This window comes from Schizophyllum commune, assembly GCF_000143185.2.
Source record: "Schizophyllum commune H4-8 unplaced genomic scaffold SCHCOscaffold_3, whole genome shotgun sequence".
NCBI lineage: Eukaryota > Fungi > Basidiomycota > Agaricomycetes > Agaricales > Schizophyllaceae > Schizophyllum > Schizophyllum commune.
In genome coordinates, this window is record NW_026089540.1 from 3,268,282 (window position 1) to 3,289,544 (window position 21,263).

Sequence of the window (21,263 nt, forward strand, 5' to 3'; positions counted from 1 at the left end):
CCGGACAGACCCAAGGCGGCAACAGCCGAGCTGCGAGCGCTCATGCAGCTTGCCTCTTGAGTTCATCACCTCAGCGTTGCAGGAAACGCCTCTCATGCGCACGGGCGCTGCGTCCTTCAAATTATCTTTGCTCTGGTTTCGTACCCTGCCCTCCGAAACCCGATTCCTGTCATCATGTCAACTCTCACACCAAGGCGTGCCGAAGTTGACGGTACCTAGAGCGTATACAAGAACGGGCCCTCGGAATCACGACTGCGGCTCGGCTGGATGATGGAGACGATGGCTGCCAACAGGATCCCACGATGAAGGCCTCGAAGCCATCCCCTCTCATCCCTCCCCGCCACGCCCAACATGGGTCAAGCCTTCAGCGAGCTCTACCCGCCTACCCCGACGTTCAGCGTCGATGACATACCTGACCTCTCCGGCAAGATTATGATCGTCACTGGGGGAAATAGTGGGATTGGGAAGGAGACGGTGAAGGTGCGCTTTGAGTGGCCGACGCGTCCTCGAGCACGTACTGACATTGCCGCTCCTTGCAGGCCCTGCTCAAGCACAATGGAAAGGTCTACCTCGGCGCGCGGAGCCCGGAGAGGGCCGCAGAGGCTATCAAGGAGCTGAAGGAGGAGACGGGGAAGGAGGCTTTTCTCCTACAAGTGGACCTGGAGAACCTGAAGTCCGTGAAAGCTGCAGCCGCTGAGTTCCAGAGGTGCGTCCATAGTATTGGTAGACTTGCTCGAGCTGACGCCGAGGCTGTAGCAAGGAGACGCAACTACATGCTCTATTCAACAATGCGTGCGTCCCTCGACATACATGCGCTCAGATCACAAGCTGAACCGCGTCTAGAGGCGTTATGATGTGCCCAACAGACATGGTCACTGTCGATGGTACATAATGTCGTGTCCAGCGCCATATCATATGGTCCTGATCACTTTACCCACAGGCTACGACTACCAGTTTGGCACGAACGTCCTGGGTACGATCAGCTCGTTCATGCCAGTCCTCCTTTCCGTCTGACGACGTTATTGCAGCTCACTTCTACCTCACCAAGCTCCTCCTCCCTACCCTCCTGTCGACCGCGCAAGCCGCTCCCGAAGGCTTCGTCCGCGTCGTCAACACCTCGTCCAGCGGGCACGCCTTCGTCAAGACCATCGACTTCAACACCCTCAAGGACGGCCCGGCGCGTCGGAAGAAGAACCCTACTATCTTGTATGGACAGAGCAAATTCGTGCGTACTCTCCCAGGTTGTCCTGGCCCCTGTCTGGCTCAAACGGGTGACGTAGGGCAACATCATCTTCGCGAATGAGCTCGCGCGCCGATACGGCGACCAGGGCATCGTCTCGACCTCGCTGAACCCTGGCAACCTGTACAGCAACCTGCAGCGCTACATGAACCCCGTAGTCGCGAAGATTATTGTGAGCCTTTCTTCAACGAGTCTTGCATCATGACTAAGCTGAGATCCTCGCTAGCAATGGCTGATCTTGCATCCTACGCCACTCGGTGCGCTCACGCAGCTATACGCTGGCACTAAGGGCGGGAAGGAGCTGAATGGCAAGGTGCGTTGACCATATTCTCGAAGCCATGTCTTACTTCTACTCTTTCCAGTACCTTATCCCTTGGGCGCGCCTAGGACGACCAGGACCGGGGGCTGAGGATCCCGAGTTGGGAAAGGCGTTGTGGGAGTGGTGCGAGGAGCAAGTGACAGGTTTGTAGTTGACGTCGGTTCTGATCTGCCTCGGAACGTATTGTATTCTACCTCAGAAGAACAACGATATATTAGACGAGCATGATTCAAGCCGACTCGTAGCCGCGCGACGATGACATTGGCACGTATGCTTTACTACGGATTTTAGTCCGCTCCCGACCGCGCCGCTGGCTCTCCAAGCTCTGGCCAGCGCACGATACACCGCCCACAACGAGCTCATCGCACGTAACTTCGGGGCCGCCCGTCCCCCATGCCATGAGCGTCTTCGTATGCAGCACCGTCCTTCCAAATGCCTTGCGGACCGTCAACCGCTCGGCCATGAAGGCGCGCAGTGGCTTGAGGTCGCTTGCGTCGTCGACAGTCCTGCGTGAGAGTGCCATCCTCGCGAGCGCTCGGATCAACGAGCTAGTGCAGGTAGTCAACCGGAGGCTGACGCGCATCTCGTCGAGCGCAGGGAGAGGGCAAGTGGAATTCGCACCGCCAACGTCGGCCCCGCCGCGCGTCAAAGCCTCAAGCAGCCTCACCGTGACACAGCTCTCGCTGCGCCACCACCGCGTCTCCTTGATCTCCAGGTATCGCACGTTCGGCGCGTGGCGTAGAGCATCCAAGAAAGGTGTCGTGTCCCATCGTGCGTCTTCGAGCACCAATTTGGTAAGTCTGCGTAAAGAGAGGCCTGTGTGCGCGCCGCCGCCGACAGGGGTCATGCAGGGTAGGTCTCCGTACGAGTCTTTGATCTTCAGGGAAGCAAGTCCGGGAACCTCGATGCGTTTCGTCAGGAAGCGCCCATAGGAAGTGTATCTCAGCCTCTTCAGCTTGGGCATGCAGATGGTGCCCTCTGCGCTCAAGTCCTGCGTGTCCATGCAGAACGCGATCTCGATTTTGAGATGCTCAAGCGTGTGTTCTGTTCCCCGGAGCATGGGCATGCAGTGCGCGTAGTTGAGGACACGATCGAGATCGAGCGTCAAGCTGCGGAGGCGCCAGCCAGGCGGAAAGCGTAGGGGGCCTCGGAGATCAGCAATGGTCAGCGAGACGATGAAAAGCCGGGGCGCGTCCGCGAGTGTGTCGAAGAGGATGGGCGACGGGTAGAATAAGTCACTCGCAACGACGAGCGTCTTGAGGAGGGGCAGGTGGACGGGCCGGCGAGTCATGGTCTCAAAATCCTTGCCATCAATATTCTCGATGCGCAGGTTCCGCCATTTATGACTGTGCTGAAGGACAAGTTCCCATGATCGCGTCGTATTCCTGCTGTCGAGCTGCAAGTCTTCGTCTTCGTCGTGGTACAGCAACACGTCAAGTGGGCACTGCTTGGAGCGCTCGAGTTGAAGGCGCAGAAGGTTGTAGGCGCTATCGTTGTCGCCCGTGTTGACAACGATATCGTTCCAAAGCCACACAGTTCCCAGCGCGGCGAACCTCCAGGAGCGACAAATCTGCGTGAGGAGTCTGCGCAGGATGACGCGCCCTTGATGCATCCTACGGTGTCTTGCGGCGGAGTAGAGGAATATTTCAGAAAGGAGTTCGAGCGGAAGTCGTCCTATAGAAGACGCGGGAGCTCTGTGGAGACTGTCCTTGGGATGAAACTGGGTCGACGCGTCTTGCGGAGCCTCTTCTTTTTCGATCGCCGCGGTGCCCAATAGCAGGCAATCGTCACTCGCAGCATCTGAGGACCAAGCGCTGATATCGTGACAGTTCTCGGAGCCCATAGATCCAGGGAGTTGAGTCGGTATGTCTCGCAGGCGTTCGTCTTGCATCGGTAGTACGATCGAGGCCGCGCCACTGAAGTGAAGGTTAGAATATACTACTCATACAGTAGGGCAAGCAGTCCGCGGAAGGGCACGCACCGTAAGAGGTTCTTCAAGTGGCCGGTGAAGATGAGAGTGAGAGGGAAGAACGAAGGCATCAAAATCATGAGGTGCCATCAATAGCCAAATCAGGTTCCCGTGACTTCCACGTGTGCTAAACCTCCCGGAGCACATTCAACACCAAAGGGAAATAGTGATAAGAAGGCAGGGTACGATCGCAGAATGAACTTCCTATGGGACTCTACGCATCCGTATGCGTGGTAAGTATACATTGAACATGATATGCCACAAGTACATGCACGTTACGCTCTCTCTTAACCTCATGCCCTTCACGCCTCAGCCCCCTGCCCCGTCTCATCCCGTATTCCGCCATCCGCGAAGTTCAGAATACCCGCCAAATTCAAGCTCTCCACAACCTGCTCCGCCACCGGCACCTCCATCTCCCCCAGCACCTTATTCACCGCCTCCAACGAGCCGTCCTTGAGCGCCGCCTGCAGATCCTCCGGGAACGCCTGGAACACGTCCCACCGCATCTGCAGCGCCTTGCGCACCTCCTCGATGTCGAGGTCCTCCGTGCCCGGACCCTCGAGGACGAGGTGCTCGGGCGGCGGGCCGTCGGGGACGTTGAAGGAGATCTGCGTCTCGGGGTTCTCGGGGACGAGCTGGATTTGCTCTTTGGGTTCGCCGGCCTCGGCGTCCTCTTGGCGGGCGACCTCGACGCGTTGGACGATGGCGGCGTAGGTCTTCTCGACGTCGTCGAGGAAGACGCCTTCGGCGCGCTTGTCGCCCTTGATCATTCTGGTGGACTGTGAGCGGTAGAAGCATATTGAGAAGAGAGACGCGCACCTATTGAAGAACAGCCGCGGGCCATCGCCTCCCAGCTTCTCGCAGTACTGAATCAACAAGCTTTGGTGTACACACTGCTTCGCGTATTTTGCGTTGCCCTGGTTCTGCGCGCGGAAGCCGGCGACGAGCAGAGCGTCCGAGGCGCCAGGTACAAAGACGTCGCGGTGGTTTTGGATGAACTCCCAGGACTTCTCGTAGCCGCGTAATGGCAGCTTCGAGAACGCCTCGAGGGTCGCGGACAGCTCGGGCACGCCTTCCTCGTCGTCGCTCGACTCGGCGTCGGCTGTTGATGAGGATGGGCCCGCGCCTGCGGATGAGGACGCGCCGGCGTTCAGGACCTCAATCTCTTGCTTCTTGGCCTTCGTCTTCTCCTTCTTCGGCTTGGTGACGGGCAGAGGCGCAGGCGGCTCGGGCTCCTTGTGTGGGGTATACTGCAAGAACGGTGTAAGGAGAAGAAGCGGAATGATGCGGATATACGCACCTTGGTGCTGAAGCCCTCGTGGATATCGTCCATCGTAATGTGCTTCTTCTGCTCCTTCAACTCCTCCTCAAGCTCCTTCTCGTGCCTCGCGATCTCCTTGCCGAGTTCCGCAACATGGAAAGCAAGTCCGTCGTGAATCTCCTTCGTCGCGCGCTCCTCCTTCTCACTGTCCGTCGTCGCATTCGACTCCTTCACCTTCTTGCGCGCCTGGTCCGCGACCTGCTGCAGCAGATTGAGGATCATCCCATCGTACGTCTGCTCGATCTTGTTGGGATCGTTTCCCGGGGGGCACTCCTTCGATGGGTTCGCCTGCATCTGCTCGATCAGGTTGTTGAAGTACTTCGTGCCGGGCATGGACTTCGTGTTCTCGTCGTACTCGGCGAGGAGGGTGGTTATGCGCGGATGGATGACCTTGTTGCAGGCGATCTGGGCTTGCAGGTAGGCGATCCTCGCCTTGCGCGCCTCGCGCTTCTCATGGATATCGCGCTGCTTCCATCTGAGGGATACGGCGTGAGATCGTGGCATGCGAGGTAGACGTATCCACGCACCGGATGAGAGAGTTCTTGTCTACGTTCGGGTGTCCCTCAATGTCAGAGTCATCTGAGATCTTATGAACGCGTCAGAAAGAAGTGATTGAGATCTTAGCTGGCGATCACACCTCAAGGGCATCCCACTTCGAGTAGTTCAGAGGCATCTTTACGAGACCTGCTTGCAGGAATCGTCTTACAACGGTGGAATTCATCACCATTCGACGTCCAAGCGGCACGTTCCAAATCGGGACGAATATGTGGCGCTGGCGTTATTTTGCCCATCCCGTCCATTGTTTGTCCGGGAAAAATCATGTCTACTCGTTTGATGTCGCCTGTCATTTCAGTAAGATTTTCTGGATGTATTACCCTGTGTGGCTGGAGCTACGGACGACTCTTTTCCACGTGCTCGGGAGATGCCGACGAGGTGCATCGCCACATAATTCGACACGGCCTTTTCCAGCGGATCGTCCGTGCCTTTCATCGCTATTTTCGGTCATAAATACACGTTAGCCTCCTAAAACCATACTTGGGAGCCTATGTGGCCACAATGCAACCAGGTGTCATAGAATGTGGAGTTCAAGCTGGCGCATGAACTTCCCACGGTTGATTTATCCCCGAAGGTCGTGATATTCAAGCTCGGCCTCCGCACCATCCCACAGTCTATCGCTCACAGCCTTCTAAATAGTCAATTAATGTGTATCCTAGTTCATCCAGCTGAGAATGTGCTCATATATGTCCCCGGCTTGCATCCAATGCCCTCAAAGACGCGTGCACTGCTCGGGAGCTGCCGATGCGATCATCCGGCGCATCCACGACGCGAGTCTCCTGTCCCCAACCACCATCACGCTGCCCACCTGATTCTCCCATCCTTCTTCGCATCTCGCCCACCCCGCTTTCCCCAAATCTCGAAACAGGCCTCTGGGGCGCTCACTCGCAATCTCATCACAAACAAACGAGAAATTGGCAATGGCAATCGGCAAGAGCCCGAGGAGGGGGGTTCCAGGTGCGTGAACGCGCCTCGCATTCAATTCGACTACTAACCACTACACGCCTGCGACTCGGAGAGGATGTAGGAGGGATGGAGGGGGAGGAACAAGAGCAGGATGAGGCAGAGGAAGCGGGGCGTACATCGCCCCGCTTTCCCGTCATATGCTCCCTCAGACTACGTCTGAGGGTGCGCCGACGCGGCGCGCACGCGCATCTCTTGCTCTTTGACCACCACCACGCACCGACGTACACGCTTCCCACTCCCCCAGCCCTCTCCCCCTTCCTTCTTACTGTCAACCACGCTTCTCAAGACGCGGAAAACACATTTTCGGACGTGCTTTCGCGTTGATCACGCACCTGATCCCAATCGCGCGGCGCTCGATGACAGCGCGAGGAAGGAGTGGAATACAGGTGCGTGAACTCGCGCCGCTCACGACTTGATACTAATGAAACTACCTTATGAGATGCCGTGGGGGGATGCGTCTTCGCAACAAGCAGCGGCGTGCAACCCCCCCTCTCCCCTCCTCAAGTCTGCCCTCAGCCCGTGTCTGAGAGCGCGGGAACTCGCTCCAGGCGCATAATGTGTCTGGAACAAGTTCCCAATCGCGTTTTTGGCGCTATGCCGCCACCTTCCCAAGCCGCGCCTCGCAATCGGCTGCCGAGCGGTTGGCGCCTTCACCCGCCCCCTCCCCCCCTCGCAGCATCGCCTTTTCAGCGAGGCTCGGCACTGCTGGAGACGTGCGTGACGCCTCTGAGCGTGTCACGTTCGATCGGCCGCTGGCTATGCCAGCACATCGGGATCGCCAGCGGGGCGATGCTTACCCGCGCGCTCCCTCTTTCGACGCGTACAGCGCGCACCATGCCCATACCACCTCCGCCGACAGTGAGGTATGGGAAGCGTGCGTGGTGTATGTGCCGATAGAGGGAGTGCATGGGCACGCCTCGCCGAGAGGGTTAGGGGGAGAATAATGGTGGGAGGAAGGGGGCTGGGCAGGGGCGGGGGAGGATACGAGGAGGGGTGGGGGAAGAGGATACGAGGAGGGGCGAGGCGAGGAGGGAGGATGGGGCGGGGGGAAAGTGCGAGGGAAGGTGCGAGGGGAGTGCCTGCGCAGGCAACGGTACACCCGGTGTGTGCTAGCATGCGTGCGCCCCTCGCCCCCACCCCCACCCGTGCCCTCGCCGCCTTCTCGTGCACATCAAGCGCACGGTGACGAGCTTCAAGGGCCTGCCTCCCCCCCATCGTGCTCGGTCGATGCGATCCTACGCGCATCGAGCGCGCTTACCACCCTCCTCCTCTCCGCCCTCTCACTCCGCCGTGCGCGCTACCGAGCCGTAGCGGCGCGTCCAGCGCAAGCGAAATTTCTCACTCGCGCTTTTGTGCCTTTTCTCCTTCCCCCCCTCCCTCCCCATTAATTACTCTCTAGAATACGTATGCACTTCAAATGAACGATTTCATTACTGTTTCTTACATTTTGATGTGTGATTCAGCAGCGACGGCGCACGCACGGCGCGTCCCGACGCGTCGAGGGCGAGCACGTCGTCCGCCCAGCGCGCCATCAAAGGGCGCGCATCACGGCATGAGTCGGCGAGCGGCTAGTGAGCGTGCGCGGGCGCGTGCTGTGGCCGGCGAGCGTGCTCTACCCGTGCCTTGTGTGTCGTGGAGAGAACCCCAGTGAGCTCAGTCCAGACAAAACAAAGGGCAGGTCTCGTACATGCCTGAGGGCCAGTTACCTAGTTAGGCGCCCGTATGAACGTGGGTCAGTCTGAGGTTGGTTAACACGGTGTGAGGGCTAGTGCTGGTATTGAGGGGAAAGATGGCGTACAGTTGTGCTGTCAGAGGCGACGGGGATGGTTGTCGTGATGGTGGTGGATGGGAAGATGGCAAGGTGGACGCGCGCCAAACGCGAAGGCGAAGCTTCTCGAACGCCACAAATAAGGCGCGACAGGTCGTCGGCCCGGGCCCCCGCACGCATCGAGGCGAACCTCTTGTCCCGAACCCTCATCCCCGATCCTCGAGCGTCGATACCTCGTCATTCCACAGGGCAGGTAGGTGGTACACTAGCTGCGCTTTTTCACTCTACCTGCTCACTTTGCTTGCCCGTGTAGAAAGAATTGTGCGGTGCTAGACAGAGGCCGAGAAACGCAACGCAGCTCCTATCAACCACGGATGGAGAGCGACACGATGTCAATCACGACTCCCCTCTACACGCTCAACCCCCCTCCTGTATACCGTCTTCCCACGGAGATCCTGGCTGGCATCTTCGTCCTTCTGAAAGATTATCATTACACCCCTGCAAGCTTCGCCCGTACCGTCTCGCGTGTCTGCAAGCCCTGGCGGTCAATCGCTCACAGCACTGGCCAACTATGGAACGCAATCGTTATCGACGACGACGAGGATGGATGTCATCTGATGGCATATTTGGACGCTTGCTTAACGTTGTCCGGCCTCTGCGGTCTGGATGTAACTTGCTACTCCAAGGTATATCTACCGAGTGTCATCGCCAAGTTACTGCCTCATGCGCACCGCTGGGAGTATGTGGAACTCACTGGTCATTGGCGCGACTTCCTCTCTCTTTCGACCCTATCGCCCAGTTGCCCACGACTCAAGAAAGTGTCCTTCGAGTCGGACCCTCGCGAGGATCTGGTGCACATCACGGGAATGTTAGACTTTACAAGGGATAGCACCGCGCAACTAGAGCATCTCTCAGTTGACGCAAGCTGCGCAAGACGCGTCGGGGGCGATATAAACATACCATCCTTCATCGGCCTCCGCCACCTGGACATTTCTTTGGGCGATACGTGGCATTGCCCGTCTGCGCTCTTACGCGCTGCATCGTTGTCTCGGCTGACAATCGATTTCCTTGCGACTGACTGCTGCCGGCCAGACGGTCTATGGACAGAGCTGGACGCCCTCGAGCCGGTCCACATGCCCGTGTTGTACAAGCTCTGCCTCTGCAACGCATCGCACGTCCTCATGCGGTACATCGTCGCGCCCGCCCTCGAGGAGCTGCTCTTGACCTGCCCCACATCCGCGCGCGGCCTGCCAGACGGCGATTTCTGCACGTCGCTCCTTGCGCTCGTCTCCGCAAGCGATGCGCCACACCCCCTTCTCGACTTCACCGCCCAGGACATCCCGGAGGACTTCGACGAGGCCGCTGCCCGCGCCTTCCCCCGCGCCCTCGAGCGGCTCGGGAACCTGGAGGAGCTCAGCGTGCAATGCACGGGCGGCGATGACCGACCGGTCCTGTCGCGCACCGTGATCAGCGCGCTCGTATGCCGCGAGGGCGTCCCGCCGCTCGTCCCGAACCTCACCAAGTTCTGCATCAGCCCGAACTACGGCTGTTTCCCGCCGGAAGTGATGATTGAGCATCTGCTCCTCATACAGGACGTGCTCTTCTCGCGCGCGGTGCCCCGTGTCATCGACGGCACGCCTGTGGCTGCGCTGGAGAGTGCGCAGGCTCCGGAAATCCAGTATATGGGTCCCGTCGACGGCCGGGAAAATATGGATGAGGTATGAGATCGCTCGTAGCGGACTCTAGCGTACCTTTTTTGAGCCAATACGGTGTATATAGCGGAGCGAGGAGGTATGGGTGTGATGGTTGGGCAGTGATGTTTATCGAGGGATATACTTGTACAGTATTGGGAAGGTGGCAAGCTGGACGCGCGCCAAATGCGAAGGGAAAGATATTCGAACGCCACAAATAATTAAAGGCGCGAAAGGCCGTCGGTCCGGGCCACCGCACGCATCGAGGCGAGCCTCTTGTCCCAAACCGTCACCCCGATCCCCGGTCGTCGATACCCCATCATACCTCAGGGTGGGTTAGGCTAGCTGTGCTACCGCCTCTTGTCTGCTCACGCGTTTCCTTCGTGTAGAGTAATCGCACGGTGACAGACAGGTCAAGGATCGCATCGATCGCAAATGGGGAGTGACAAGATACTTGTTTTAGAGAGGGCCATCGCTAGCGCGTGGCATACGGTGGGTTAGGAAGTTGTCTCGGGTTTTCCGTTCTTATTTGGTTAAATGAGTAATATCTACTTAAACTACCTTATCTCCCGCGTAGGTTAACCTCTATTTGCGTGCGCTCGTAAACATGTAAAGCTCTGTTACGATGCCCGGTAAATACTATGTGCTGGTCGTCGCTCGCTTATCCATGACCGTTCAGAGCGTAATGTGGGAAATAAGGTCGTCGGGCAAAGAGCAATTACGCTTGGGGTTAAGAGCTGTGCGGTGACGTATAGCGTGACTATTCGTGAGAATGTCTGTTACGCGTGACTCAGCGTGCAGTATCTACCGTTCGTCGTGTACCATCGTCGTCCCGCTATTCCAGTGACAAGAGAGTGCGCGGCACAGATTCACGGTGGTGCGTCCACAGCCGGCTCATTGCATTATCTGAGGTTGACCTTTATAGCCACGCACAACACCTCTTGTCCGCGCATCTCGTTCCGGTGCGTGGGTGGGAGGTGTCGCGGGGGCTGTTATGTGCGGCGTACGCACGGCGTGCCTCTCCCCCTTGTCCGCGGTCTTTCTGCGTCAAGGGGGGAGTGCGTCTTGTGTTCCAGCATGTCGATCGGAGGGGCGAGGCGAAGGACCGCTGTGCTTACTCGTGGTCGATCGATCGGGTCGCAACGATGTCGCCTTCGCTACGCGCCGTGTTCTTCTCGTACGGCTAAGGTCGTTCATCCTCTCCATGCCTTACGGTCGACCGGGCGTCATGCGTGCTGACTGCATCGCTGTGTCATCTTTGTCGTCGTGTCCCTCTACGGCTGGTATCTCTATAGCCATGTTCCATGTTCACTCTACTGTGTCCGTATGTCTGGCAATTCAAGCTACTTTTTTAACCACCTTCAATGCCGCCTGCGCTTGCTTCTAAAGCCGCAATAAAGAAGCGGGCGTGCTCGTGTTGCCGCGCGTGTTGTGTCCGTTACCGAGGGTTAACGTACTTTCCCTCCGCTTGAGAGAAGAGGTTGACTGGTGAGACTAGGGTTAACGATCGGCGGGGTTGTAGCGGAAATTGCGCGAATGCGGGGGTACGAACATTGTATTGCGACGCAGAGTAATTGCATAGAACATCTCGTGCCGCCTTTCGAGGGAGTGTAAATGGCACCGACATAGCTCAGGTACGCCTGTGGTGCGTGTTGGCTGACCTCCCCACACGCTTCTTGTGAGTGCGGGATCCCTCTTCGATTCATTAAACCTTCCCTTTATCATTCGATCAGCCTTAAGCATAGAAGTTCCGTACTCAAACAACTGTCATATATCAAGTATGAGGATCTACATAGCATTGCTCGATAAGCAAGTCGCGCAAGGCTGAGCGCTCGAGTACGCTAGTAGCCTCCTATCGGCGCCCATGCTACTCCCCCAAAAAGATTGTCATTACTTGTCGTTCGCACGAAGGAGTGCTTTACCTATGAATGCACGAGTGCTGGCAATCGTGTCTTCGTTCGTTGTGAGACGTGCTGAAGATGCACGTCTTTCCGTGGCAGTTGGCCTACAAGCAGTGAGATTCAAAGTTGTTTCGCACAAGTGCGACCGTATCACCTGCACTTCCTCGCGCTCAACGACGTGACCACAGACATGCTTCGTACACAAAATGGCGAAGAAGCACATGAGGCAATGTCGTTCTGTCGACACTAGTGTCAGCCAAAAAAACGGTTCGCGCGGGACTCAAGCTAGAACAGCTACCGTCGGCTATCGGGAACTTGCAACGGGGGGGAGAGAATGAGAGAAGTGTGTACCGTGTCTTCTCAGCCGCGTTTATGTATGGAGGGCATGCAGTGATAGACTTTGCATACCGTCCGCGTCGTGCCCCATAGTGGTGTCCCTCAAACCCAATGTAGCGTCCATTAGTAGACCCTTTGCCAAAGATGTCCAAAGACTTGCCTATCTTAGGAGCGGTGTTGAGTCAATTCGACAGCGCCATTCCCTCCGACCGACACGGTGCGGCTCATGTTCTCGCTGCGTCCACCATGCGGTCAGGGCAACCTCCATATATAATCCGTATGTCTTGCACTCGTCACTGACATCGCCCTTCGCATCGATGTCGAACACTGTATCTCCCACCACATCTTCGGACGTTACGGCGGTAAGCGCCAGACCACAGCGCGCCTGACGCCGAGCTCATCCAAACCGTTGTATAGGAGGTTCTAGCCTTGATCAACGCCGCGTTTTCCGAGCGCGACGAGGCCAAGGCACGCTTAGAGGTTGCCACTATAAAGCTGGGCGACATTCAAGCGCGTGAGGCTCTTTGCGACGAGAGAGAGTTTGAAGCTCGCGATGCTCAGAAGCAGCTGGCCTTGACATGTCGGCGCCAGGCAGCGGACCTGCGAGATGTCAAAGCGAATTTCATCAACTTGTTCAACAAGTTCTATTGGAAGTTGCGTCGCGTAAGTGATCTCAAATGCCTTCGTTCATCATCTCATGTTCAAGCAATAGCTTCAAGATGATCCTGAAGAGATGAAGGAGGTCGTTGCAGATTTGAAAAGGACGCTGGAGGTGTACGAGGTCACCAAGACCAAGTACAGTGACGACGAAGATCTGGAGTGCACCTTTGACGACGAAGAGCACATGTAACTGGACTTCGTCGACGTCAATGTCTCGCTCTGGCCCCATTTCGTGGAGTCTGCATGGAATGTTACGCTTTTACATTGTTTGTCTATGAATTGACGTCTGGCGTGCATGGTGATGAAGTTAGAAAAGGCCCGACAACTTATAAGAAGGTATTGCGCGACTCCACATCAGTGTGTTATTGCGTCATTGAGCGACTCTGCTTGCGCGTGTCTTGCCTCGGTACGCCTACGTACGACTTCTCCGCTGCGAGCCCACCCGGTCGCTTGCACTGCTCCTGGGAAGATCAAACGTTCAGCGCGTAAAATGCGAGCGTCGCGGATCGACCGTGTAGCGTTCTCCAATCAACAATTTGTTCATACGTATCTTCGAACATAAACTCCCCATTACCTTGCATACCGTCATATTTAAACACCTCACCTGTCGGACTCGTCACACGGGCCGTGAAGTGAAGCGCGTCGTAGTAAATGACGCCTCTCAAGACGTATTCGCATCTTCCGTTCATGAGCATGGCCGAGAAACGCGGGCGGATCCTGTGGTGTTCAGGCTGGACGTCAAAGACAAGAAATGGCGCACGCATGAGCAGTTTGGCGCGCTGTTGTAACCTTCGACCGCAAGTCGTACAGTCTCTCATCGAGGTGCACGGCATTCCGGAAAACCATTTCGATGGTACATCTTCTTCGTACATGGGATCTTCTATGAACAGGCTATTGTAATCTCGAGTGCGATGGCCGGTTGGGATGTGATGTTGAACGTCTGTTCTGCAGAACGTCTGTCTGCGTATCACTACAGTTGGCAATTTGGTGGCCGCCCTTATCACCTCGACGACACTTGTTAATTGGTTGTATCGGAACTTGGTATGGTCGATTTGTTCTAATAAGTCGCGCAACGTGTCCCTCGCTGTACACATTGTCGCCTCGCCCCGTATACCGTTTCTGACGTCGCGCGCTATAGAACGCATGGGAGACTGTCCCCAGTTCTCCAACATCGGCATCCACATGTGTTCATCTTCGGCGACCATCCACGCAATGATCGCAAGCACAGTGTCATAAGCACAACTGTTGTCACTCCAGCGCGGACCGTGTGTGAGCAGGGGCTCAGGCGTATCTTCTGACGTGCTCTCAGGACTTTGCATGCGCACCTTTTTGCGAATGACCGAGACGCCCTCTACGGCGCGACGCTTGTTGTCCTTCCTCACCTCTTCCAAGGGTACGAAAGCCCGGTGGATATGTTCTTTGGGTAAACTACCTTTATTCTCCGCGTTCACTGTTATGTTCTGCCAATCAATGGCAGGTGACGGCGACGAACACCAAACGTCCAAGTTCGACCACTGTCCTTTGCTGTCGTACACGGGTTTACCGTCTCGCCATTTTATCGCGGCTGCTACCGTCGCAGGCATGTATTCTGCACCCCGCCACTTCCGGTACTGAGCAATAAGATCTAAGCGTCTATGCACATTTATATGGGACGGTAATTGACCTTCGTACCGTAGCTTTGTTATGTCGTCCAAGAGTTCCAATTCCCTGAATTCTTGACGCAAAGCCCCGCTACAACCACCTGTGATCTTACCCTCTTCAAATTTGCGAATGATTGCGGTGCCGTCTGAGCTGCGTCCCCGGGATAGCGCAACATAATAAGCATGATGATTACGACAATCTTGTAAATCGACTACGTTTATATCTCTTGACTTTCCTTGTGACGCATAATCGGTCATCGCAAAGTTCGGCAACACCTCAACCTGAGATCTTGAGACTTTTAGCTTGCTATTCAGATGTGGCATGTCGCATTTCACAGAGTTTGTAGTGCGCACCATCGGGACGACGTTGGGAGGTAGACCCGGGAACTGCACATTCGTCGGCGGATTGTCCAGCTTTACGAACAGGGTATTCAACGTGAGTCGTCCATTTCCCATATCTCTAGCATCCCAACCGTAAACGATGCCTTCCTGTCCCTTTGTCATTGACAGTTCGGTGGCGGCATTCGTCCGTATCATGACGGGCATCCCGCGACATAGAGCTAATCGACCGGGTATACGCAAGTCACAGAAAGTCGGCGGCTGTTTCCACAGCAGTTCCTGAATGTGCACGGGTATAGGCGTGGATACACTGTCTTGTCCTACGCGTAGCCTGTCTTCCGCATAGAAGTACTCAAGAACTTGTCCCGTTTCCTGTGCGTATCGGCGCACTCCTAAGTCGTTGATACCGTCTTTGATAATGTTATGCGCGGTTATTATTGAAGCATGCCGGTACCGTTCGGACGTTATGTCGATCTTGCTAAGGGGTGATACTGCAAGTCGCGATCTCAACCATGCGAAGTCTCTTGCGTCGCAAGCACAGAATCTCATGTTCTCCAGCGCACGGATCATTCTCAGGTCGTCTTTAGTGCATCCCTTTTGGCGCATGTTCGATCTCAAGATTACGACGTCCGTGACAAGGTGCCACAAAACCTTCCCGAGCGCTGCTTTCTGACTCTTCGCGTCTGTGCTGTATCGCCCAATGGTCCTGCTGTACAGCGAACCGTGTTCTCCACCGGCGACCGGGGGCAATTGGGCGAAATCTCCAGCGAATATCATGTTAAACTTTCCGAATGGTTCATCGGGCTGATTCTGAATCTCGCACAACGTCCTCCCTATGGTGTATAAGTCCAAACACGACAACATGGAGACCTCGTCTATGAATATGTAATCCACGCCTTGCAACCGGCTCTTCACCTCACCGCGATTCTTCATGTTCAAGAAACCAGAATTTACCTTCTTGTCGTTGATACCTAGAACGTAGTGATATGTTGACCCTTTCACCAACGATGCCGCTGTACCTGTTGGCGCCAGGATGAGAAACCGAAAACCTTCGCCTCTAGCAATGAATAGCGCTTGAATCGCCTTTATTACTTGCGATTTACCCGTGCCTGCCATGCCCGCGATGTACATTCGAAGCTGAGGCATACCGGGCGTGGATGCATGGTTTGCCACCATTCGGAATGCTCTCTCTTGGTCTTCGTTTAAATTGTACTGTCGCGCTATGTTCTCTATCAAGTTTACACGGTCCGGTGCTACGAAACTGCGAGTTAAATACGCTTTGTTCACTACGTCGACGCCCGCGTGGCTCCGTGCACCAATGGGAACGTTCACTTCCGCGCTTCTTTTGTCGGCTTTCGCTTTCTCTAGAGCGTACCGTCTCATGTTTCCCACAATATTTTTCCACTCCGAGAACGTCTTGCGTATGGATATGGTCCATTCAGTGACGTCTATCTTTTGGTTTAAAGCATCAGTCCATCTATGATGTTTCATGTAGTCCTGGATGTCGTCGTATGTTTCCTTCTTTGTCTTGTACGCCTTGTTCGTGAGAATATCGTCGCTGGAAGGAAACGCCAATTCTATATGATTCTCGTCCTCAGCGACCTCGTAGTCATCTGGTACGAATCTTGCGTACGACGATCCTGTCGTTTCTTCCGATTTACTCCTCATTTGGAAGTCGTCGCGAGCGTCCAAGCAATCCCACCGCAAGTTGAAAAATTTCATCAACTCTCGCTGACGATCGGAAAATGGGAAAGCAGCGTAGGCATCTTCCCATGGTTGCTCGGGTTGTTTTAGGTCCGCCCCTGTCCTCCACGGTTTGAAAAGAGTCAGCATGGTCGTTGTGTAGTAATCCCTATCGCCTTTGTCATTCCGCGGCAGTGGTCTCATCATGTTCAGTACCAGCGAAGGGTCGTCTTTGTCGTTCATCCAAATGCAATGTGTACTCGCCAGCGGATGCCCTTTCACGAATGCATGCATCCTCGTGGGAAGAGCTCCTTTGGGTGGATCCCCAAATATAATAGGTTCATCGGGGTCAAATTCAGGCTGTGAAGGCTTATCGTCACGTTCTGTCCCTTCCAGGTCGTCTTGCACAACGGACATGTCCATGTCTTCGTCGCAAACGTCCTCCATGACAACGTCCCCATCTTCGTCCATCGCATCGTTAGCATCGCAATAACGACCGCTATCGGCAGTATCGCACCGTTCGTCATCGCTCATGCCGCCGAGGTCATCAACAACCTCGTCAATGTCATCCAAAATGTCGGTCGAGGTTTGAGTGCAGGCGGCTTCATCCGAGTCGTTGTCGTTTACGTCTTCCTTGTTTTTAGGAAGAGGTACTCGTTTGCACCGTCTCATGAAGTCGTACAAACTCATATGCTCGAGCTCTTCAGGCCTGTAAACATAGTTCTGGACATCATTCACACCAATGACGTGTCCTTTCCTACGCAGAACAATCACGTTGTCGTCATATTCGGCAACGTCTGCGCCCTGCCAGTACTTTCGTACCTCCATGTAATAAGAATGCCAATAGAACGGTTTGAAGTGATGCGACGAATAGTGATCAGGATTGCCGAGTAAATGCGCGCATATAAAGGGAGATCCGAGTTCCATCTTAGTACTTAATATGTTCACCATCCTCGTAAGCAACTTCCGCGCCTTTTCTTTACTGTCTGCGTTGGACGACAGATGTTCAGAGTTTCTGTCGAATGCGGCTTTTATAGCCTCAAAAATCACGTGTGTAGGCGGGCCCATCTTCGTAATATATTCTGTTATGTAGTAAACGATGTGGTTTACCGCACTGCCCGACATAAGTCCCGTACAGTCATGGTTACAGCCGAGGACGTAGCTTATGAGTGGGGAGACGTCGTTCATATACGGTTCGAGATGTTTGAACCGGAGCGCGCCAGTGTCCATATCCACTCCGGATTCCTCTCGTACTTCTCGCGGCATCCTCGCTTTGCATTTTCTGTTTTTATTATTCATGCAGAATCACGTACTACACTTGTGCACGTTAGATCGTAGTAAGACGTCGTCGACATACTCCTCAAAGTGAACATCCCATTGTCTGCTCTTCTTACAAACTTTGCAACCTGCATCGCCACACGTGCAGTAATTTACGGGCGGACGGGGGAAGACGGTGTACGTCGGATCTTTGTATCCAGGTTGAGCGCGTTTTCTTTCTTGTCGGGCCTCCGCGTCTAACATTGGCCCTCCGTATAGGTGCCCTTGGTGACAGCCTTCGACGTAATTGACTAACTCTTCTCTGTACGTTGATTACGAGACCTGCTTGCAGGAATCGTCTTACAACGGTGGAATTCATCACCATTCGACGTCCAAGCGGCACGTTCCAAATCGGGACGAATATGTGGCGCTGGCGTTATTTTGCCCATCCCGTCCATTGTTTGTCCGGGAAAAATCATGTCTACTCGTTTGATGTCGCCTGTCATTTCAGTAAGATTTTCTGGATGTATTACCCTGTGTGGCTGGAGCTACGGACGACTCTTTTCCACGTGCTCGGGAGATGCCGACGAGGTGCATCGCCACATAATTCGACACGGCCTTTTCCAGCGGATCGTCCGTGCCTTTCATCGCTATTTTCGGTCATAAATACACGTTAGCCTCCTAAAACCATACTTGGGAGCCTATGTGGCCACAATGCAACCAGGTGTCATAGAATGTGGAGTTCAAGCTGGCGCATGAACTTCCCACGGTTGATTTATCCCCGAAGGTCGTGATATTCAAGCTCGGCCTCCGCACCATCCCACAGTCTATCGCTCACAGCCTTCTAAATAGTCAATTAATGTGTATCCTAGTTCATCCAGCTGAGAATGTGCTCATATATGTCCCCGGCTTGCATCCAATGCCCTCAAAGACGCGTGCACTGCTCGGGAGCTGCCGATGCGATCATCCGGCGCATCCACGACGCGAGTCTCCTGTCCCCAACCACCATCACGCTGCCCACCTGATTCTCCCATCCTTCTTCGCATCTCGCCCACCCCGCTTTCCCCAAATCTCGAAACAGGCCTCTGGGGCGCTCACTCGCAATCTCATCACAAACAAACGAGAAATTGGCAATGGCAATCGGCAAGAGCCCGAGGAGGGGGGTTCCAGGTGCGTGAACGCGCCTCGCATTCAATTCGACTACTAACCACTACACGCCTGCGACTCGGAGAGGATGTAGGAGGGATGGAGGGGGAGGAACAAGAGCAGGATGAGGCAGAGGAAGCGGGGCGTACATCGCCCCGCTTTCCCGTCATATGCTCCCTCAGACTACGTCTGAGGGTGCGCCGACGCGGCGCGCACGCGCATCTCTTGCTCTTTGACCACCACCACGCACCGACGTACACGCTTCCCACTCCCCCAGCCCTCTCCCCCTTCCTTCTTACTGTCAACCACGCTTCTCAAGACGCGGAAAACACATTTTCGGACGTGCTTTCGCGTTGATCACGCACCTGATCCCAATCGCGCGGCGCTCGATGACAGCGCGAGGAAGGAGTGGAATACAGGTGCGTGAACTCGCGCCGCTCACGACTTGATACTAATGAAACTACCTTATGAGATGCCGTGGGGGGATGCGTCTTCGCAACAAGCAGCGGCGTGCAACCCCCCCTCTCCCCTCCTCAAGTCTGCCCTCAGCCCGTGTCTGAGAGCGCGGGAACTCGCTCCAGGCGCATAATGTGTCTGGAACAAGTTCCCAATCGCGTTTTTGGCGCTATGCCGCCACCTTCCCAAGCCGCGCCTCGCAATCGGCTGCCGAGCGGTTGGCGCCTTCACCCGCCCCCTCCCCCCCTCGCAGCATCGCCTTTTCAGCGAGGCTCGGCACTGCTGGAGACGTGCGTGACGCCTCTGAGCGTGTCACGTTCGATCGGCCGCTGGCTATGCCAGCACATCGGGATCGCCAGCGGGGCGATGCTTACCCGCGCGCTCCCTCTTTCGACGCGTACAGCGCGCACCATGCCCATACCACCTCCGCCGACAGTGAGGTATGGGAAGCGTGCGTGGTGTATGTGCCGATAGAGGGAGTGCATGGGCACGCCTCGCCGAGAGGGTTAGGGGGAGAATAATGGTGGGAGGAAGGGGGCTGGGCAGGGGCGGGGGAGGATACGAGGAGGGGTGGGGGAAGAGGATACGAGGAGGGGCGAGGCGAGGAGGGAGGATGGGGCGGGGGGAAAGTGCGAGGGAAGGTGCGAGGGGAGTGCCTGCGCAGGCAACGGTACACCCGGTGTGTGCTAGCATGCGTGCGCCCCTCGCCCCCACCCCCACCCGTGCCCTCGCCGCCTTCTCGTGCACATCAAGCGCACGGTGACGAGCTTCAAGGGCCTGCCTCCCCCCCATCGTGCTCGGTCGATGCGATCCTACGCGCATCGAGCGCGCTTACCACCCTCCTCCTCTCCGCCCTCTCACTCCGCCGTGCGCGCTACCGAGCCGTAGCGGCGCGTCCAGCGCAAGCGAAATTTCTCACTCGCGCTTTTGTGCCTTTTCTCCTTCCCCCCCTCCCTCCCCATTAATTACTCTCTAGAATACGTATGCACTTCAAATGAACGATTTCATTACTGTTTCTTACATTTTGATGTGTGATTCAGCAGCGACGGCGCACGCACGGCGCGTCCCGACGCGTCGAGGGCGAGCACGTCGTCCGCCCAGCGCGCCATCAAAGGGCGCGCATCACGGCATGAGTCGGCGAGCGGCTAGTGAGCGTGCGCGGGCGCGTGCTGTGGCCGGCGAGCGTGCTCTACCCGTGCCTTGTGTGTCGTGGAGAGAACCCCAGTGAGCTCAGTCCAGACAAAACAAAGGGCAGGTCTCGTACATGCCTGAGGGCCAGTTACCTAGTTCAAACTCTGTTATACGATCTCTCATTTCCTGAGGAGTAGGGGAACCGCTTATCCAAACGAGCATGTGCAGATGCAACGTTAGACGCCCTTGTTGTTCGACAGTCGCGTAGTATGCAGACGTCTTGCCGAACAGACCCGGACATCCCGATCCGACTCCTAGCACATGCTTAATGAACGTCTCGACCATGAAGTGAAAGAAACGCGCTGCAGCTACAGGGTTGTTAACCACCTTGCGGAACCGATCGTCTTTCTGTGCATCCGAGTCAGGGAATACATGTGGTTTGAATTCCTCCTTTGTGTCTGCATAGTACAAACACAACGGGTGCTTGATATCAGTTGGCGCAATCGTAATGTACCATACGGGTGAACCTATGTGAGCAATCAGGGACCATATCTCGTTTCTCATCCATTTCCTGCCGGAAGTCGTTCCCATTACATGGCCCGCTACACTGTCGATATCCTGGATGACTTTCCAACATTCTTTTTCGTCGTCTGTGACAGGAACAACGTGTTCGCCGTCGCTCATTCGCGTCGCTATACTTTGCAACACAGTGCGATTCAGGCTGAGTAGTCGTGTGATAACGTCATGGAATCGTTCCTGCTTAGCAACCAGGAAACTCTGGGTGATGGTCTGTTTAACTTGCGAGTGACTGAAGGCAACGAACGGAAAGGCAGGGTCTCGCTGAAAACGTTGATCGTGATACATAAGGAGATGACGAACGTGCTC

The 21,263-nt window shown here is 55.6% G+C and overlaps 11 protein-coding genes across 11 annotated transcripts; 3 read left to right on the forward strand and 8 right to left on the reverse strand.

Moving 5' to 3' along the window:
- Positions 1-58: 58 nt before the first annotated feature.
- On the forward strand, positions 59-1,797 carry SCHCODRAFT_02616916 (NAD(P)-binding protein). Its single transcript, XM_003034049.2, has 9 exons — positions 59-480; positions 540-706; positions 757-792; positions 844-884; positions 941-973; positions 1,029-1,225; positions 1,281-1,412; positions 1,467-1,553; positions 1,603-1,797. Exons 1-9 carry the CDS (start codon positions 352-354, stop codon positions 1,708-1,710), a joined length of 930 nt encoding a protein of 309 aa, XP_003034095.1. The 5' UTR covers positions 59-351; the 3' UTR covers positions 1,711-1,797.
- SCHCODRAFT_02534195 (uncharacterized protein) lies at positions 1,478-3,608 on the reverse strand (the record flags this gene model as incomplete). Its single annotated transcript, XM_003034646.3, has 2 exons — positions 1,478-3,475; positions 3,541-3,608. The coding sequence occupies 2 exons, from the start codon at positions 3,606-3,608 to the stop codon at positions 1,789-1,791; spliced, it is 1,755 nt and encodes a 584-aa protein (XP_003034692.1). The 3' UTR covers positions 1,478-1,788.
- Positions 3,581-5,559, reverse strand: SCHCODRAFT_02570780 (uncharacterized protein). Its single transcript, XM_003034647.2, has 5 exons — positions 5,487-5,559; positions 5,377-5,435; positions 4,829-5,324; positions 4,348-4,778; positions 3,581-4,299 (listed from the first exon to the last, which is right to left on the reverse strand). Exons 1-5 carry the CDS (start codon positions 5,520-5,522, stop codon positions 3,831-3,833), a joined length of 1,491 nt encoding a protein of 496 aa, XP_003034693.1. The 5' UTR covers positions 5,523-5,559; the 3' UTR covers positions 3,581-3,830.
- A 2,953-nt stretch (positions 5,560-8,512) lies between these two features.
- On the forward strand, positions 8,513-9,862 carry SCHCODRAFT_02492590 (uncharacterized protein; the record flags this gene model as incomplete). Its single annotated transcript, XM_003034050.2, has 1 exon — positions 8,513-9,862. One exon carries the CDS (start codon positions 8,513-8,515, stop codon positions 9,860-9,862), a length of 1,350 nt encoding a protein of 449 aa, XP_003034096.1.
- Positions 9,863-11,747: 1,885 nt separating this feature from the next.
- On the reverse strand, positions 11,748-11,953 carry SCHCODRAFT_02490843 (uncharacterized protein; the record flags this gene model as incomplete). The annotated part of the gene is made up of 2 exons (XM_050342934.1): positions 11,748-11,834; positions 11,885-11,953. 2 exons carry the CDS (start codon positions 11,951-11,953, stop codon positions 11,748-11,750), a joined length of 156 nt encoding a protein of 51 aa, XP_050201893.1.
- A 430-nt stretch (positions 11,954-12,383) lies between these two features.
- Positions 12,384-12,916, forward strand: SCHCODRAFT_02664915 (uncharacterized protein; the record flags this gene model as incomplete). The annotated part of the gene is made up of 3 exons (XM_003034051.1): positions 12,384-12,428; positions 12,484-12,729; positions 12,779-12,916. The coding sequence occupies 3 exons, from the start codon at positions 12,384-12,386 to the stop codon at positions 12,914-12,916; spliced, it is 429 nt and encodes a 142-aa protein (XP_003034097.1).
- Positions 12,917-13,196: 280 nt separating this feature from the next.
- Positions 13,197-13,415, reverse strand: SCHCODRAFT_02491011 (uncharacterized protein; the record flags this gene model as incomplete). The annotated part of the gene is made up of 1 exon (XM_050342942.1): positions 13,197-13,415. One exon carries the CDS (start codon positions 13,413-13,415, stop codon positions 13,197-13,199), a length of 219 nt encoding a protein of 72 aa, XP_050201894.1.
- Positions 13,416-14,258: 843 nt separating this feature from the next.
- On the reverse strand, positions 14,259-14,450 carry SCHCODRAFT_02470854 (uncharacterized protein; the record flags this gene model as incomplete). The annotated part of the gene is made up of 1 exon (XM_050342695.1): positions 14,259-14,450. A coding segment is annotated over one exon (192 nt), but the record flags the coding sequence as incomplete, so codon positions are not given.
- Positions 14,442-15,569, reverse strand: SCHCODRAFT_02460460 (uncharacterized protein; the record flags this gene model as incomplete). The annotated part of the gene is made up of 1 exon (XM_050342607.1): positions 14,442-15,569. A coding segment is annotated over one exon (1,128 nt), but the record flags the coding sequence as incomplete, so codon positions are not given.
- An 86-nt stretch (positions 15,570-15,655) lies between these two features.
- On the reverse strand, positions 15,656-20,600 carry SCHCODRAFT_02664916 (uncharacterized protein; the record flags this gene model as incomplete). The annotated part of the gene is made up of 5 exons (XM_050346538.1): positions 15,656-15,676; positions 15,879-16,699; positions 16,883-17,670; positions 17,698-17,967; positions 20,512-20,600. 5 exons carry the CDS (start codon positions 20,598-20,600, stop codon positions 15,656-15,658), a joined length of 1,989 nt encoding a protein of 662 aa, XP_050201897.1.
- Positions 20,601-20,627: 27 nt separating this feature from the next.
- SCHCODRAFT_01062668 (uncharacterized protein) lies at positions 20,628-21,242 on the reverse strand (the record flags this gene model as incomplete). Its single annotated transcript, XM_050340959.1, has 1 exon — positions 20,628-21,242. A coding segment is annotated over one exon (615 nt), but the record flags the coding sequence as incomplete, so codon positions are not given.
- Positions 21,243-21,263: the final 21 nt, after the last annotated feature.